The sequence below is a fragment of the Tachypleus tridentatus genome, chromosome 13 (genome assembly GCF_004210375.1).
Source record: "Tachypleus tridentatus isolate NWPU-2018 chromosome 13, ASM421037v1, whole genome shotgun sequence".
NCBI classification, from domain to species: domain Eukaryota; kingdom Metazoa; phylum Arthropoda; class Merostomata; order Xiphosura; family Limulidae; genus Tachypleus; species Tachypleus tridentatus.
Genome location: NC_134837.1, coordinates 96,370,505 through 96,390,556, shown reverse-complemented (window position 1 = coordinate 96,390,556; position 20,052 = coordinate 96,370,505). Strand labels below are relative to the sequence as shown.

At 31.1% G+C, this 20,052-nt stretch overlaps 1 protein-coding gene across 2 annotated transcripts in view; it reads left to right on the top strand.

The window, feature by feature from the left end:
• Positions 1–19,379, top strand: part of LOC143236692 (uncharacterized) — a 67,329-nt gene extending 47,950 nt beyond the window's left edge. For both annotated transcript variants that reach the window (XM_076475103.1, XM_076475105.1), the window contains 4 exons: positions 371–500; positions 9,626–10,992; positions 11,579–14,306; positions 14,689–19,379. In XM_076475103.1, coding sequence (XP_076331218.1) covers positions 371–500; positions 9,626–10,992; positions 11,579–14,306; positions 14,689–15,406 — 4,943 coding nt within the window. In that variant the 3' untranslated portion in view covers positions 15,407–19,379. The remainder of the gene's footprint in view (positions 1–370; positions 501–9,625; positions 10,993–11,578; positions 14,307–14,688) is intronic.
• The last annotated feature ends 673 nt before the right edge of the window (positions 19,380–20,052 follow it).

The window sequence follows — 20,052 nt, the reverse complement described above, 5'->3', positions numbered from 1 at the left end:
AAAATATTTCTAATCCTGTAACAAAAATATCTATAAAGAGTTTTATATCATTATTATGCTATTTTTAATATACTTTGAAATAATCTGATATGCTGAAAAATAGACAGGACTTAAACATTTTTAGAACAGATGTATAATTATATTAAGAACAGCAAAATCACTGTATGATTGACTGACTGAAATGTAAAAAGATCAAATATTTGAGCATTTTTTAAAATGTTTTGATGATGCTTTGTTTTTAAAAAATGCATGAAAGGAGCTCATGTTGAATCATATTACCTATGAATGAGTATAAAAGAACTTTACAGTTTGAATAGTTTTTGTATTTTTGATTTATAATTTAATTTTCTTTTTAAATCATTTACTTAAGTTATGAAGACTGTGGAAAATGTCAACTCTTCTGAAGAGACTGAAGTATTGTTTTTAAGGTCCAGCTCTTTGAGTTCCCCTCACCAAAATTCACTTCAAAATGACAAAAATACTTTTGTCAGTAATTCCAGGTCAGAATTTTTATAATTTGATTAAAAATTAGAGTAATAATTGTATATTAATCTAAATCTTTAAGAATAACAAAACCTAATGTTATGCAACTTTATTGATACATAAAGGAAAAAAGCAATAATTGAAAAGTCATTTCAACACAAGCACTTTTGTTTACATAGATAATTTTATCATAAGATACATATCATGTAAAGGAGGAAGAGATTACACAGTTATTAATAATATAATGGAAGTTTTAACTTCTACAACTATAGAGCATATGGTGACATTTTAGTTTATTCAGAATTTTAAGAGATTGAAACATTTTAGTTGTTCACATTTTTACTGCCTTTCCTCTGTGTGTGTAAATATCAAATATTAGATCATTCATTGAGTCCTTCCCTTATGTTTATTTTTCTTCTTTCTTCTGATCCTGTTTCCTTACAATTTGACTCAGGATTTTTTGCATCTTTGTGAAAGAATGGTAGAAATCATTTATCACATTTTTCAAGTTCTTGCATTTTACTCCTATCTCTTTGTAGGATTTTAGGTTGTATCTACAGAAATGTTGAATACAAGTCAAAAAATGTTATAATTTCATTCTATAGGTCACTGACTCCTTACTTTAGGAAAGAGTTTGAATTATTGGAAAGAGTTCAGAGAGAGGTTACCAGAATAGTGCGTGGGATGGAGAGGTTGAAGTCTCTGATATTGTTTCCTCTGTATTGGAGACCTGTCTTAGCTCAATCTTTATGTGGATACAACTCATTTAAAACAGGAAAACATGAAGATATTATTGAAATGTCTTTGAGGCCATTGAATGGCAAAGGTAGTATACTTATTCTTCTGTCAGGATGTCATTTTCTTCAATTTTTGCCATCAGAAGATGGTTTGTCAGTTTACTGCCTTTCCATTCAGCTTGGCTTTGGCTCTGTTTGTTTTCTGTGAGGTAGTCAAAGCTTTTGATAGTCTTGTTCTGTACCTTGACTTTCATTTTTGCCATTGCACAGACATTTGGCTGATTATGATTCTTTCTGCCACTCACTCTCTTGCACACATTCATTTGACCACATGATTAGCTACATCTCTTGGATGGATTATCCACATCCAAATATCAGTTAGTACCAACACACCATATGCTACATCTGAGATTTTTGGATTAATATGGTTTAGGAAATAGTTCATTCATCATCTAGGGTGTTTCTAACTTTGGCCTCTCTTGTTCATACTCTTCTGTCTTGCACTAAATCCACCAAACTTTCCTTTCTGCTTTGTGAATAAAGTCATTTTCTTTAGGCATAGTTATAGATATTACCTGCAATGGGACATTGCTCGTAAGTGGCATCTGAATTCAAACACATTATCAAAATATCACAATCTCCTTTTCTTTCTCTTGACTTATTTTTTCATAGATGTATTTCAATAATTAAGGCTTCTGTGTTGGTTAATTAATATCATTATGATTCTTGGACTCATTAAGGAGCAGCAGCTATCATTGTTTTAGAACTTTAAACTATTCAGCATACTTGTATTGAGTTTTTATTCCTTCTTTACCCCATTCTGTGTTATTTTATGCTGACGACTCTACTGTGATAACTTGCATCAAAAATCAGTGCGATATTCATTGTTGCAGCTTTTCTTTTGCTGCAGTTATTCTACTTATCTGTTTTTTTTTCAATATGTTTACCTTCAAACTTGTTGTATTCCTGATGTAATAAACTTTTGGCTGACTCCCTGTCTTGAGGTCATCACCTCCTTCTTACAGAGTGGACGTGCCACCCATTGGTTTTTCAATGGATTTATGAACTTAGAGTTATTTGATGATCAATGCCTTCTGCAAGTGGACAGAGTGGATGCCATCTGGTGGCTGTTGATGCTTGGCAAGTATCTTTTTTAACTTTCATGCACATCCTTGTATAGCATTCTGAATATCAGGGATGAGATGATCATTTTTAATATAATGTCTCCCAGCTTCATAGCTTGAATCTAGATGGAGAGCTCTTTTACTAATTTGTTTTCTTATTCATTCATAGACCCCTGAGCATTGTCTTACATCAGTGTGGGAAAGGTTTGAAAAGTCTGATAAAAGATGCTTTGAAAGTCATTTAAGAAAGTTTAGAATGTTACTGGATAGTCAACATGGTTTCTCTAAGAGAAAATCTTGCTTTACAAATCTGTTGAAGTTCTTTGAAAAAGGTACTGCTTATGTAGACAAGAGGGTAAGAGTGTATATTTGGTGTATATGGATTTTCAGAAAACATTTGACACAGTCCCACATAAAAGGCTTGTAGAAAAAAATTACCTTTATATGTGTGAGGAATAAGTTAGCAAATTGGATAGAAGAGTGGCTGGATAGAAAAAAGCAGTGAGTTGTTACAAATGGAGTTCAATCAAACTGGATTAATGTTATGAGTGGTGTACCTCAGGGCTCAGTCTGAAGACCTTTGATTTTTTTTATAGTTACATCAATGAAATAGGTGAAATAACTGTCAATAAATTACTTACATTTGCTGATGATATTAAGGTCTTGATTGTTGCTATCTGTGAAGAGAATGCTGCCACTTTACAAAAGGATTTAGATCATTTAGTGAGTTAGGCAAATTGATTCTAATTATAATAAATGCAAGATAATGCATGTGTGTTATAATTTGAATTAATATTTTGGATGGAAATAAGCTTAACAGTGTCATGAGAAAAAGGGATCTTGGTTTAATAATTGATCAGTCTTTAGAGCCATCCAAGTAGTGTGCTGTTGCTAGTGGTAGGGAAACAGGATTTTAGGTTGCATCTACAGAAATGTTAAATACAAGTCCAAAAGGTTATAATTTCATTATATAGATCACTGACCCCTCACCTTAGGAAAGAGTTTGAATTGTTGGAAAGAGTTCAAAGAAAGGTTACCAGAATGGTGCCTGGAATGGATAGGTTGCCATGGGAAGAGAAGTTGAAATATTTCAGATTGTTTTCTCTTGAAAAAAATAAGAGCTAGTGATATATGATGGAGATGTTTGAGATTGTAAAGGGAATTAATAGTGTTGATACATCATCTTTTTTTCATACTTAACAGTGAAGGGAGAAGTATAAATTTTGGAAGAATAAAAGTCATCTTTAGCTTAATACAATTTTATTTTTCTAACAGGTTGGTTGGTCTTTAGAATGGTTTGCCTTCAGATGTTGTGGAGGCAGTAAATTTAAGTGAGTTTAAGAAAATCTTTAAGTATATGAATGGTAAGGGTTAGCTTTAAGATTTTTTTTAAATATATGTTATTAATAGTTTGGCTTAAAGGATGGAATAGTTGAGATAGACCAACAAGTTCCATGTTGGCCCTAAACATTGCTACTAATCTGTTTGATGTTCTTGTTTTACTGTTCTCAAGTTATAAAACTTATTGTTGGATCTGTCTAGGTCTTTTTGATTTTTTTCTTGATGGCTTCTGACCTTACTGGCCTTGTTGAATGTGGATGTTGGAGGCCCTGGCCTCAAGACATGCTGAGTTATTAGCTCTTACTGATGTAATCCTCTGAAAATCTTCTACTGCAAGTACAAGCCAGTGCATTGCACTCTGGCCCTGGTTACTTGTTTACTACTACCTGTGATTATGCCTGAGAATGTGATTATTTCTATGGGTAGATAGACGTAATCTGGCTCCCCTTTGTTTATATATTATTTGAAGGACTGGGAAGGCAAGGAAGTACCTTACTGAAAATAATGTATTTTTTTTTTAAGTGTCTTCATTTGTTCCAGTGTCTTATGAGTCTCAACCTATTCACTCATTTTCTTTTGAATCCAGTTAAATGAGTGTACTCTGATTCTGGATTTCTTTCAATTTTGCTTGACCGTATTTTCAGTTGTGGTCTAGGTTGTTACCATCCAGCATGAGAACTCAAGTTTTGATTAATCATAGCTCTTATGACTTTCTCCAGTTCCCTCCCTCTCAAGTAAGTCTGCCTGTTATAATTTTAAATTCCTTGGAAGTTCAAATGAATTTCAATTAGGTACTACTCTGTAATACATTCTCAATCACCACCTTAAAAGTGGGGGAATTTTCCATCACAACTACAGGAGGTGCATAGTATGTCTATTTAGGTCTGCTGTTGGTCTGTGGGACAATAATAATATGAACAAATGGGCAAATTTTTATTTTGTCTAACAAGTGAGTTGTGAAAAAAGTTTTAAAAAATCACACTGGTTTCCAGACATTTGTTGTTTATCAAGTGAAAATATCTTTCTTTTATATCAAGGCTTTTTATTATGAGTGATGATATCTGTATCTGTGATGTTGAGAAAACCCACTGGTAGAGAAATATACATGTAAAAACGGCTTGTTTGGGTTGAGAAAATGAGCCGTTTTTACATACAGATATCTGTATCTGTTAAAAAAAATGTAACTGAAGTTGAATTCTAGTGAATGTGAGATATGTATATTTAGTCTAGAAAATATTTATAAGAAACATTGGTATTTAAATTTTGTACTGAAAAGAGAAAAAAATGTTTAATTTTTTAACACTGAAATATTTTATGTTAAAATATCCTGTTTAAATGCTGCAAGATCAGCATTTAGTTCAATTTCTGTTTTGAAACATTTTGTGAGTTAAAAAGGTAATCATAATACTGCATTAAAGCTTTATTTGTACAATCAATGTCTGTACTAAAACAAAAGAGAGAGAATACTGTAGAAAGAAAGTTGTATTAAGATTTTAGTAGCATTTTTCTGTTTTTATTCACAAGTCTATTTCCAAATAAGCTATATTCTGGAAATTTTATTTAAAATTTAACTTAAAACAATAGATATTTTTGAAACTGATATTAGAGGCAACTAAGAACATTTAGCATTGATATTTTTTTTATTGGCTGTTCTCCTTAATTCTTGAAGTACTATGGATTCTATATTTATGGCAACACTTACTGTTGATGTTTCTGTATTATAGGTGTTTATATTAGCCATGTAGATTTGATGCTGAGTATTTGTTTAGAGTCTAGGATGGGTGGGCAACTTATTTTTCATAGTGGCTACAACTGGGGCTAACAAAAACAATGTTGGCCACACTGTTCAAAAAAGAGATTGAAATATGTTATTTTAATCAAAATAATTGCCTTTCAATTAACCTTCAGTGTGAAAATTGATGGGGGTTTTCATCAACAAGTTTTGTGAAATTTGACTTAATATCTACGTTCAGTGAGGATCTTAGCTCTGCCTCTAAACTTATGTCAGTAAGCTGAGATCTGTATCCAGACTTGAGAAAATCTAGTGGAGAAAATGTTGACTTGCACACCCATGTGGATCCAAACATGGAAAATAATTTTGAAATTGCTATCTTTAAATTTGAAAGACTCATTTATCAGAATAGTGAGCCACATCTCTCTGATAAAACATTTTTGTTTACCTTTTATGTGTTCTACACTTTGCAGGGTAAACATCTCATCTTCAAATCCACACTCATCCAAAGACAAAAAAGATGCAATTTCTTTACTGAAATTTCCTAAGTCAAATTGAAATGGATCATGCAAAAAGTCAAATATCAATTTCAAATTTTCAAATTCAGAGAAACGTGATTCAAATTTTTGAGAAAGATTTTTGATTCACTTTATATAGAGATCATATTTAGCATCAGAGAAATCATAGTCCTTATTATTTTCTAAAAATACTATTCAACTTTGCAAAATGTATCAAATCATTCTTTTGTAATTGTTCTGCAAGGAGGTTTAGCTTTAATTGAAATTATGAATAGACTGTGATTGATTGCTTTATTTTACCTCTTCCCTGAAGCTTCGTATTCAAATTATTCAAGTGAGCCATCATGTTGCACAGAAAGTGCAAATAACTCTGCCATGACAAAGTTACAATTTCAGGGAAATTTTCAATCTTAAATTTTTCAACAAGACACTCCTTTATTTGAGGAAATAAGGAAGTAAATCATTCCAAGACTTTTCCTCTACTTAACTATCTTACATTTGCAAAATTAGTAAGATCATCAAAAGTACAATCACTAATTTTCTTCAAAGACTCAAAAAACTGTCGATGGATGAGAGAGCTTCCACTTTTAATATAATTCACAATTTTTACAACAATGTCCATCAAATGTTTCAATTCATCACTTTAGACATCAGAGCACAAATCTGAATTTTGCCCTAGACATGGTAGTAGCACCGTATGTTGTGATATAAATCAGTTTTTTAAATCTAGATTGAATTTTCTTGACATTTCAAGAAATTTTACAAAAATGTTCTTTCCACATGTTCAATCTCGTAATCCACAAAGGCCAAGCATTTCTTCCCTCACTTGAAGATCTGAAGTTACATATTGAATGCAAAATATCAACTGTGCAGTGTCACTAACATCTGTTAACTCATCTAGTGCTAAAAAAAAATACAAAGTCTTTTAGTTGTTCAAGCAACTGATTTTCTATGTCTTTCTCTAACTCTAGCATTTTGCGGACAAATGTTTTTTGACTTAATTGCAAATTATTTATCTTTTGAAGAATATTGTCTTTTATTTTTGAACCATAATTCTCCAACAGAATTTCAGTGACCACAATCAATATTTCTATTACTAGTTAAGCATCAGATTTTTGTTTTTTTAAGCTAGAATCCAAGCTACTTTATAGCTAGCTAATGTAACTAGTTCTGTCGATGATAAAACTCTTTTTAGGCCTCCCTTTTGTTCATGAAGTTGTGCTTTCAGATGGCTAGTTTCATTCATATGATTTCTGCTATCAACTGAAAATTTTACATCAAATTAGTTGTGAAAATTGTTAAAGTGTTGCTTAAAATTGTATGCTTTATTATTCCTAAAAACTTTGTTACACAAAAGATACACTGGTTTATTATTTACTTCAATAACTGCAAATTTCAACTCCTAACTTTCATTCAATTCTTGTTTCACATTTTTCCAGTCATATGCAATTCTATTTTTGGCAGTAATGCCAGAATCAATTAAATTGTCTTTACCATCATCTGGATTCTTTTGATTTTGAATTATCCATATTATGGGGTTAAAAACAAAATATATTTAAACATTTGAAAGTTGCACAATAAAAATATGTTTGCAAGTGCATGCAAAACAATGCACACCTGATAAAAAACCTCTAAACCAGACTAATGTTACAAAATGGGCAGAGTCTGTGGCAGTGATGAAGCATATGACATTAGCAATGACATGAGGCAGTGCAGTTGCTGATTACCAAATTTGCAATAAAAAAAAATAAATGATGGAAAAAGTTGATTCCTAAACTCGAGCTGGCCACAATTGTGCTATCCACTAGCTATATGTGGTCAGTGGCCATAGAGTCTCCTACCCCCGGTCTAGGAAGTTTCCCATTGCTGTGACTGTGATGTGTTTTAGAAATAGGCCATCCATTATTGTTCTTTGTCATGCATTATTTGGAGACAATTTAAGTCCAAACATTATTAATCTTTATATCTTGATTTTTATTGAAGTTGTTGGAATGTTTTATTGAATAATGTTTTTTTGTTTATTTTTCCACCTTTCATTTTTTAAAATTGTTCCAGGTTTTAATGTTGGTATCAGTTGATGATATGTGTTGTCTAAGATTATGTTGTGGCAGTAATTTGATCACATAATAATTTTGTAATAAACCCATTCTGTAATGTTTCTGTTTCTACCAATTTCTTCATTGTGCTGGTTACTATTTGATCAAGAAACTTTGTTAATAATTACCTTGCATTATTCTTTGTTTTACTGTGGTTGGAGATCTTGGGTGTTTTCTTCTATGTAATCTTCTCTGTTTTCTTCTTTTAATCTTAAAACTTAATATTGTATTTAACATTATTGTGGTGTTGATTTTTACATTGCACGTTTGTAGGTTGAGTAGCTTTTATATATTATTGCAATTACGATAAAGATGCATATTACCCGTTTGGTTGGAAAATCTTTTTGAAGTTTTATTATTTTTCTTCTTGGTTTTTTATCATAGATCTGTTTCTGACTCCATCTTTCAAAGTATATGATAATTTTCTGTTTTACTGAAGATTACTCAGTGGATTGGGAGTTACATTTTGTATAAAGGCACCATTCACTTCAGTAGCTAAGGATATCTAAGACCAGTAAAGTTGTGTTATTTTTTAATTGTAAATCATGTGTATAGCTTTAGGAAATTGGAAGCTTATAAAAAAAAGTTGTTATAGATAGTCTTCTGTTTAGGTTATCACATTACAAAGGTATTTTCAATACTAATACTTCATCGACACAGTATACTCCAACCTGGTATGTAACTTTTGTATTCATTCAACTCGGTTAGAAAAATTTATAACTGTTTAAATTATTTGTGAATGTTTCAGAAATATATGCAGCCAAAACAAACTTGAAGAAATCTTCTTAATTAAGATGTTCTTATTCCAAAACTACCCTGTAAGTTTCAAGAAATGCAAAGACACACAGTTTCAGCCCTTAAAACTGAACAATGAATCTAGAATTCATGAAAATTCCACATCCTTTTCTCTCAAATCTGAACTTTAACTTAGGTAATGAATTTTTTGCAAATTCTTCTATGTAAAATCCTTAAACAAGTCCAAGATACATGCTAATTAAAGTGAAACAGCCTAACTATGAAGAAATCAAAATAGAAATCAGTTACAAAGTTTTTTATTGGAGGAACCAGTAAAACCATAGTATAAATGGCTACTCATACTTGACAAATAATCTCAAAAGAAGAAGATTATTAGATAGAAATATTAGAAATCAGGAATGGCATGAAATCTTCAGACACGTCAATGCTAGTAAATCAGAAAAAAGATGTTCAAGTTAAATAATTTAAAGTCCAGATACTACAACTTTCACTTCCTCAAATGAAATACTGTCAATGATGATGTCTTCAATGTTACAGATTAATGATATCTATACCTTTAAGCTAAACAGCCATAGAGATGACAACACTTACTCAGAACAAATAATAAAATATAGAGAGAGAAACTTTGCAATAAGTTCTTGATACCTGAATAACCACCCATGATGGCACAAGCACAGAAAAAGGCCTGAACACACAGAGTTTGAAACCACATCTCTCTCAAGAACCATGACAAAAGTATTAAAAAAGAACCAAAATACATTGTTTATCTGTGATTTTTGTTGTGAAAGGATAATATCCTTATAGTTTTTCATAATGTTTTGTTATTTCTTTATTTCAGTCATAAGATGAGTAAAGTGACTTCTCCTAACAAGTTTCCAGATTCCTCAACTAAAACTATATCATTAACTTCTCTTTCAACAAGAAAACCAGTTTCTAACCAACCAAAGAAATTTCCAGATCCTAATTTAGAAGTATTGACCAGTTCTAAACCAAAATTCTCCTTTTTGTGTAATGCAACAACTATTTACCAACAAAACCATGAAGACAAAAATGAAATAATTGTTGGGAAAGGGGTAAAGATGTCTCCTGATAGAATTCCTGTTGAAGTTTCCAGAGACACAACTTTGAGCTTTGATTCCATGACAAATGATGATAGGTTGCTACCTTCTAAACAAGAAACAACTGAGGTACAGAACATAGAAGTTAATGGTCTTTTGTGTCAGTCATTTGACAATGATGCAATAAATATTTTCACCACCACACAGCATGCTTTTACTCAACATTTGAAATGTCAAGATTCAATCTCTGCTGTAGAAAAGAAGGAAATTTATGATCATATTGTCAGTGAGATGAATATTCAAGGATTAAGCACTACTTCTGAAATACCAAGTAATAACAATAGCTTGAATATTGAAAACATCAAACTTCAAAAGCAAGTCAATAACTTAAGTTCATCACTTATTCAGCCAAAGATGAGTAATATACCTATTAAATTAAATAACACTAAACTTGATCATCATGTCACTAGCACAGCTGAATCTGGTGAAAAACCTTCTGACCTTTTCTCTGTTTCTCCAAAATTTGTGAAAGACACTTCTTCAAATCTCTCCCAAGTCCCATCTGTAAGTGAGATATCTGTTCCTACTAGCAATAAAGAGAAAAGTAGTAATTCATCCAGTATTTTAAATGATAATAACCAGTCTGATGACAGTGCTTTTTGTGATGATAACGATAATATTTTATTCCAACACATTAAGTCTGGAGTATCTAAAGAACAATCATCTCTTTCTTCAGAAGCTGTTAATGGTGCATGTGGTAAAAGTTGTTCCACACATTCAGAGTTGAAACTGTCTAGCATTTCAGATAAAAATTTAATAGCAACTCATGCCACACTTACAAAACCTGGAACTTTAAGCTTGGAAACAAATGAATCAAAAGATTCACTGTATGTGTGTTCTGAACAAGTGACACCTAAACCTGATTACTTTTGTCTGAACAATACACGTCACACCAGTAGAGTTCACGAAAAAAATCTCGATCCCCATCTACTTCATATCCATGAAAGTCATCCTTCAAAATTAAGTGAATCTTCAGAAACTTATTTTGAATCTTGCTTGAAGTCACCTCAAGATTATGCAGTGGAAGGAACATCTGCAACCTTCCAGAGAAATTCTCATATTTCCCTCAGTGCAGAAAATTATAAAGGTAACAAAGTGACCAATGCTTGTGTTCATTCATATATTATTTAGACTAAATCTTCAGTAGTACTGTTTTATAGTATCTTTTTATTTTGTGTAGTAATACCATGATTTATTTCAGACAGAAGTCAGCAGCTAATAGTTTTATAATATTAATTGACTTGATTTTATAAAGATGTTGAAGATGTTCTTCTTGTCAGAATAAATGTGAATCCTTAATACTGTTGATAGAAAACTAAACTGCCAAAGGTATACAGAATTAACTTCTAGATATGCTCCTAACTACCAGGTGAATACTAACAAGTTTGGAAGCTTCAAAATTCATATATTATGCTTACTTAATATGCATGTTGCATTTTCTGTTTTATAAACTTGGAGCTATTATAACTTATAAAAACATTTGTTAGTTTACAGGAACTGTAATAAGTAGGTCGGTGGTTAGTAGAATAAACATTACACAGAATATCTGTGTTTGTGAATATTGTAATTAAATTTGAACATTATAATTTGAAAGAGTATTTGCTTATTCTATATAGCAGTTAAAATAAACATTAGTAATTAACTTATAAATGTAATTTTGTTTGTTTTTTTAGGTGCAACAAAGAAAATGGAAAGTATGACACATCTAGCAAGCAAACAAGTAATTCCAGATGATCTGATACAAAATCCTGCAATAGTAAATAATGTTGTAGAATCACAATCTTTGTCAATCTCTAAGGAGAAAGAAGGAATAATGGCAGGAATAAAACAGAATGGTTACCTGTCATCAGAGGAAGATTATGGTACACAGAGATTATGTCTAGAAACTGCAAAAAGCTATAATGTTGAAGGAACTCCTGTTGGTTCTTCAGGGAGTTCTTTAAGTGCTGATTCTTCAGAACAAGTTTCACACTCTGGGCAAGCACTACTGCATGCATGTGAAAATTATAGAAAATTGTCAAAGGAATACAAAAATGAAAAGACTGAGCTGAATGTCAAAGAAATGCAGAATAGTATGGATTTGGTAAAAATTCTAACAGTGGATGAAAAAGGAAAAGAAGATGAATATGTTCAAGAGAAACAAATTATTTCAAAACAGGTTTGTAAGATGGTTGATAATCCAGAATACGTGGAAACATTAAAAATTGAAGATTCAACTGATTTTCAGTTTGAGGCCCAGAAGGTTATAGAAAAAGTAGAATCTGAATTACAAGTTGACCTGACCGAAAGTAGCATTAGTTGTATGTCAGACCTAGAGAATGCAAAACCTCCATCTATATTTGTTGATATAGGATCCTTAAGCATGACCAGTAGTGAATACTCTGATGTTGCTGTTAAGTGCTCTATTAATGCAGAGAAAGCTAAAACAAAACACAGAAGTAAAAAAAGATCAGAAAGGCATGAAATTACTGAACAATCATTCTTTGGAAGTTCAGACAATGATGATGAAACTTCTGATGCGATGTTGACAGATTCTGTAGATAACTTCAGTATGAAAGCAAGTACAGTTTCTGAGGTTTTAGAAAATATTAATCCTCCATCCTTCATGAATGACTTATCACTTACAGTAAGTTGTTCAAGTCTCAATAGCATTAATTCTGATGTGTTGGAAAACCCAGCTCAATCAAAAACTCAGTCAATGGAATGCACAAAGGAAAGTGATATATGCAACCGTTTGAATGCTGCAGCAAGTGTTGTTCAAGTTTATTCTCAAGAGTTGAGCAGTATCATGAGAGGAAGCAATGGCTGCAATTCCGAGTTAATAGATCATGTAAAACCTCCAACAGTGTATCAAGATATTACAGAAGTGACAGCAGAAGATAACACTGAATTAGATTTAGATACCTTTACCTCTGACACTGAGTTTGATAATGATGATCTAAGAGATGATAATGACACACCTGTTCCTTCTACTGAAACACTGAAAGCTCCACAGTTGTATTCTTTACAAAATGATGAACAGGGAAGTGTAGAAAATTTGACTTATGTTCTTGATGAATGTGAATCTATGTCTGTAGATGAGGCAACACTTGTTAATGAAGAAAGTGACGAAAACTTGAACTCTGATATTTGCATGTCAAAGGTAGAGGCTGAGGCTTTAAAAGTCAATGCAAATTTGGTTGTTTTTACTTTAAATGAAATGAAAGATGATGGAGTAACCTGTGATGAAAGTGAATTTCAAGATAATTTGCTGGAAGATGAAACTTTATCATTGGTTTCCAATGATTCTGATGATGAACATATGAGAGAATTGGAGGTCAGTAAAGAAGAACCTATGAAGCAGGAAAGTCTTAAAAAACCAAGTGTTATTAGACCACTAAACAAGGAGACTACTAGGCAGATAAGAGAAAATAAAGAAAGAAAATTAGAACAAACTATGTCAAAAATCACCAAATCCCTGCTTCCAACTATGTCAAAAAGAACAACTTATGGTAGTAATGATAAAAAGAATGCTAATCATTCTCAAATACAAAGGCCCACAGGGATTCCTATGTCTTTTGAGGAACCAACCAGATCATCAGCACTGAAATCACCTCAGAAAACTGGATGTCAGAAAAACACTTGCCCACAAGAAAAAATAACTTTCAAGCAGACAGTGCCTAAACCTGAACAGTTGAGTTGTTATTTTTCTAAAATTTCTGAAGATGGGAAAGTTGATGTTGGAAAAGATATGAAAAATACCTCAAGTAGATGTCAAGAAAGACTTTCCTTTAAAAATGAGGTAAAAACTAAAGAGAAAGATGCTAAGATACTACCACAGAAACCATTAGTTAAACAAGGAACTTTCACAAAAGAAGAAGAATTAATTGGTGATTCCTCACTGCTATCACCTGCAAAAGAGCAAAAGTTTCCATCAAAGTCAGTAGTATCAGAAAGTACAATAAGAAGCAACTGTAAAAGTGAGAACTTTAAGAAAAATAACAAAACTAAAGATGTAGGAGTTAGATCATTGAGGTATGCCCCATCTGGTCTTAACCCAAACCAACAATCTAAGTCAAACAGTTTTAGAAAAAAGGGTTCAATCACGCATAATGAGAATAGGCAAAGTGTAAATAAACCTGCTGACTCAAATAACTATAGTAGAAGTTCTAGTACTGATAGTAATAGAAACAGTCAAAGTAGCAATGGCAGTCATTCATCGTCTTCTTCCATTGGAACTCTTTCATTCCATACAGGCATTCCTGATAAAAGACAAGAAAGAACAAGTAAAATTGCATCCTTAAGGAAAAGTAATAAAACCAGTGTAAAGCAAGCAGAAAGGAAATCTTCTTTTGAATCGAGTAACAACAACAGGGCTTCCTCAAGACAAATATACAAGAAGAGCCCCTCACATTCTAATAGGTATGTATTCCCTAACAGTGCAGTTAGTCCTTAAAATTTACATCTGATATTTCTTATTATAGCAAAATGTTTGTTAGTTTAGCTAAATGTTATGGAGGTTTTTTTCACCATAGTTTTTCTGGATCTCTTCTAACAACTAATCAATATATCTTAACAAAGATGTACACCTGTTAGTGGTATAGGAGCTCATTGTTCAAGTTGTTTCTCTTTCATCAAGTATTTTGTTTGCAATAATTTATATTGCAAGAAAAATGTGTAAGTTAGGTTTCTTCATAATTTATTGGAATTGTACTTTTTTATTTTTGAATTCAGAAGTTTAATTTCTGGTGTTCTTGAAATTGTACATTTCTCTTAAATTTGTATGTAATTTTCTCCTTTTCAGGGCACAATCATCTATTTCCATGATCCCCAAAGCTCCTGGTTTTAACAGAGGTTCTACTTATAAGAAATATCCCTCCAAAGATCAACTAGATTTTCATAATTCTCAGCAGCCAACTTTTGGTTTCAGAAAAAATCGTAATGTAGAACTAAATGCATCAAAGAATACTGATAGGTTGAGGATAAAAGAACTAAATTTACAGGCTTCAGATGTTAACTTTAGTTCTCATACTGGGAAAGAAACAACTGTTGGTGGGGGAACTAGAGCCAGTGATTTTACAAGAAGGTCATTACATTCAAATAGCAGACAGTATGTGAGTAAAATATCTCATTGTAAAGGCAGAGAAGAGCATGGTGAAAGAGGTGAGGAAAAGTCTTTAAGAGATCATATATATAATCCACATGCTTTTCCACACCATGCACAGAATCAAGGAATCTCTCATCTTCCCACTCATGTAGGAAGTAAAATATCTAGTGTTCATCACCAACCATTAGGTTTTCCAACTCATAGCAAGACAGTGGCTGCTCGTGCCTCAGCAGTAGTTGCACCCTTTAACTATGTTCCATCTCTGGCTTGTACAACTCAACAGAAATCTGAAAATGAAAAGTCTCAGCAGGATAACATCAGTGCAAAGCATATGTCATCTAAAAAAGATCCAGTTTTCAGTACTGAAAAAGAGAGGAATTTGAAAGATAAGTGTCATCTTGTTACTGCACTATGAAGCTTGTTCTTCACTTACATTTAAATAATGAGATGTTTGTTTCTTATTTCTTTTTTTACATAGAAGTAGATCTAAATTAATACTAAACTCCTCCATCAGGCTGAATGCTGGAAATTTCAATCTTCTAGTGAAAAATGAAAACTTCTAAGTTTAGCTTTTTGTTTTTAATTTTAAAGATTTGTTGCCATGTTTAATAGCTTATAAGCTGTCTCTGTTTATGTAGTATTAAGTTGGTGCAATGATGCTGATTTTATGGTCAGCTATGAGAACTTGAATGTGTTGTGTACAGATTAAACATTTATGAAAGCATAATTGAATAAATAATAAATAGTTTAAGGAACAGTGTTGTAACTGTAATATGATCAGTAGTTTATTGCTGTAAAAATTCTGAAAACAAAATGCTGTTAAGGAAATTTTGCTCATTCAAATGCTTTTTAACTAGTTATATACAATACTCTGAAAAGTTTCTTTTCTGACTGTAAATTCTTTGTAAAAAAAATACAGAATTTGAATTATATAAAACAGAACCAGTAATGCATTATTCTTCTAATAAACATTTTGATGTGAGCAAAAGGTAAACTAAAAATTACTTGTTTAACAGTAAAACATGGCACTTATTATATACAAGTGTATTATGACATGACTTTTTTGAAAACATTCTCTCTGATTGTTTGTTGAATAACCTGAATAGTGCACAAAATGCTTTTAATACTCACTTTGCTAATAAATTCTGCTAATATTAAAATATAATACAGAAATGAAATTATTTATTTTAATACTGATGTATCAGTACAGGGTGTCTGAAAATCAAAAACCACAAGTACTTTAACGAATTTTGCAGAATGTGTTTCACATGCTTCCCATGTAATTAAAAACCAATTTGGAGATAGTGTTTCCATTTTTCTTTAAACACTGCAAGTTATATTTTTGTCATTGTCAGTGATCCAAGTTTGTTGTTTCAGATGCTTGGTGTCTCAAATCTTTTCGTTGCACACACACGTTGAGCTGTCTAGAGCTCTTGAGACCCATTCTTCAGAAATTGATTGAGACCAATCCAATGGTTGTGAAAGTGTCATAATCAGTTACATGTTTCAGACACTCTGTATAACAACAAAAAATGTTTCCAAATTTTCAGTTCTCTCTTGTCATTTTTTATAAAGTGCTCTGAAATAGTAGTTCCTATTAATTATTGCTCTCCAAAAGATTTGATTCATTAACTTTTACTAGTGCTTGGAGTACAACATGAAGTCATCAATTTACCTGTCTACTGCAGATTAACTTTCTTTTTTTTTAATCCATTTTTAGATTAATGAACCCTAAGTATTACTTTTACTTCATACTAAAAACTAGATAAAAAGAATAGTTTTGTATTCAGAGGTAATAATGAAACCTAAAAGTACTCAGTGAATCTTCATAAACTTTGCAGTCATATTGACCAACTTTTAGTGTGGGTACAAATATTTTTAGTTTGCAGTTCTTGTGGTAACATACATATCCTTTCACAAGAGTTAGCTTCTCAATAAGTCATGGGAAGTTATATATAGTGGTGCATTATTGAGCAAACTATAGATTTTGCTTATTGGTGTTATTTGTATTTGTGGAAGTTTTAAACAAATGTGTTTTGTTTTTTTGATAGTAGAAATTGCTGTACATATTTTCTTAAATTACAACAGGAAACTATACCTAAATGATACTTAATATAGATTTACAGCACAAAAGTAGTAAAAAAATGTACTTTTAAAGAATCTGTCATTTGCATATGAAGAAATAAGCTTTTGCAATCAAGGTTGTTATTTATTTTTGTGAACATGTTTTATAGTATTTATATGCTGCTTAAGGTATGTTTTATAGTATTTATATGCTGCTTAAGGTATGTTTTATAGATTGTACCGTAATTATAAAATATTTCCTATAAAGCTTTAAACAATTATGGAATGAATATTAATAAGTTTGACTAATAGTTGATTCTCTTTTGTAATTTATGACTTAATAAGGACAGTTTTTATTTGGGGCTTAGTGAACATATGTACAAGGTTATTATTCAAACTTGATGTTTTTACATAAAATGGATATTAGCTGAAACTACTTTATCTCTGAAGAGCTAAAACTAGAAATTAAGAAAATTAAATTGCATTCCTTAATGAATGTTGCTAAAATTATAAGAATAAAATTAAAAGTATGGAAACAAAAGGTGACAAAAATTTCAAAATTGAACAGATTAGCAGTTTTTAGTTAAAGTGAATCTTAATTCATTATTGGTTGTGTCTTTCTGTTATTTTTTAACCCAGTAAAGATATTTGAAACATTCCTATTATTTGTTTCAAGCAGCTTTTTAATATTTAAACTTGTTATGTCTATGTTATATCTTGTATTCCTACTTTTGCAATTTCAGTGGCCATAAGCAGTTATTTGGTAGTGTGCAGTATTATGACAGCAGTACCATCTTTTTCTTCTCTTTGTTTTTCAGTAGTGAATCTGCTTACATGTAGTTGTGTTATAGCAACAATTTATCTACAAAAAATATCCCCTCAATACTTGTTTGTTGTTGTGAAGTGTCTGGTGGACTTGGTATTGCTGTTTCACTGAAACCATTATAGTATGTTTCATACATTTAACTTTTGTCCTCACCTGATGAAGGTTTAGATCTTAACCTATAACTTTTGTCCTCACCTGATGAAGGTTTAGATCTTAACCTATAACATTTTCCTATATGATAATTTCAAAACCACAAAATGATGCACCAAATACCACTAGAGTTAATGCCTTTACAATGGAAGTAAAAATGTTATGTTAATAGTTATTTGTCTCTATTCTTCACATGGCAGTAAGTACATGTTTGTTTTTGTTAGTATTAGTTACATTGTGATTTAATTTTCATGACTGATTTTTTAAAAAAATTCTGAGGTTTCATTTTTAAATAGCTTTAAGTTATGTTATTAAAAAATAAAATATCACATACTTCAACATTAAATGTTAGCCATCAAACCAGTCTGCTGAAATTTACTATTTGCATTATATCTGTTGTATCTGAATTATAGCCACAATACAATTTTGAAACCTTCAAAAATATCCTGTTATATTTTATCAATATTACAGTATGAAAATATAATTGGTTAGAAACTTTATCATGATGTTAGAGTATTATTTAAAAAGATTTGCATAAGCTACCTTCACTCAACTGTAGAGTTACAAGGCTTTACAATGGTTCACAGAGACCTGGCATACTGATCAAGTTCCTCCATTATTCACAGTTACTTTTATTTACCCAAAAACAAACCTTTTTAAAATACACATCAGTGGTACTTGAACACATGTGCAACGTTAATCCCATTAACTTGTAATTAGTGGGAAATGAACTCAGTTTCAAACATAGTACTCCAGGATATTTGGGAGAGGACAAGGAACACAAAATTTGGTGCCAGATTTGGATTCAATAACTGAAGTCCTACTCCTAGAATGCTATCATGTTTGATATGTCTGTGTTATCCTCTTACATAGGAAGTACATCATATAAATAAGTATACACCCACTTCAAAACTGTGTAAGAAGTACCTGGACAAAAATACATAACATGAATTAATATAAGATCTACTAATTAAAACCTTTAAATCTCTATCAACTAGGAACAAATTCATTTTTTTCCTTCTCTGTTGAGTAAATCAAAATGTAATGTCATTTACTGTAGTATTCCCAAACTGAATCAACTTTTGTTTGTTTGTTTTGCTTTTCAGTATTGAGGGACAGTTACTACTGTCCACTGTGAATGGTCTGATCTAACTTAAATTATTTGATTTCATTATTGTAGATGATTGTTAAAGAACTTGTAAGAAATGTTCTCTCATACTTCAGTGAAAAATTTATAATGTTAATACTGTTTCTAAGATTTTGTGAACAAACTTGTATATCATATAGTATGTCTGTAGTTATCCAAAAATGATAAGATGTACAGATGTGATAAATAAAGAGCCATAAGTAGATATTTTGTGTCCAGTATATACGTTAGTCAAATTAAGTAGCCAGTAATGTTTTCTCCTGTATTATATTAAACAGTGTATCAAGAATGCAGTGTATAAATGTGTATGTCAGTGATTTTAATGGTACTTTTAATACTTAGTTTTGTAAAGTTGTCAACAGGTCTAATAATCTCAATGTTTCAAATGGTTATGGTGTAATTTCACTTATGCTCTATATAATTTGTCCTAATAGATACCAGTGAAAAACATTTCATTAAACAATAAACTAATTCAGCAGCTTAAACTTTTAACTTTATTAAAAGTAATACTAAGCCACTTAGTGAATTTTGTTTAACTAGTGTTTATTTTGGCAATAGCTTTTAATGGTAATGGCTGTCAAAAAAGTTATTTTAAATTTTCACAAGGCATGATTTAAATACTTAATAAAGATAAAGTAGTTTGTTTTTAATGCATAGATTATCATACATTGTATAAATAAACAATGCAAAAACACTAAGGTGCAACAGAAATGTAATATTATACTTTATTTTTTGTTATTTTCACAGTAAAACAAGTACCATAAATGTTTGTTAAAATGGATAATGTATTTATGCCACATTTGAAAACTGTTACATTTTACCATTTCACAATCTTTACTTAGGTATATTCAGAACGTTTTTCAATTATTTTCAT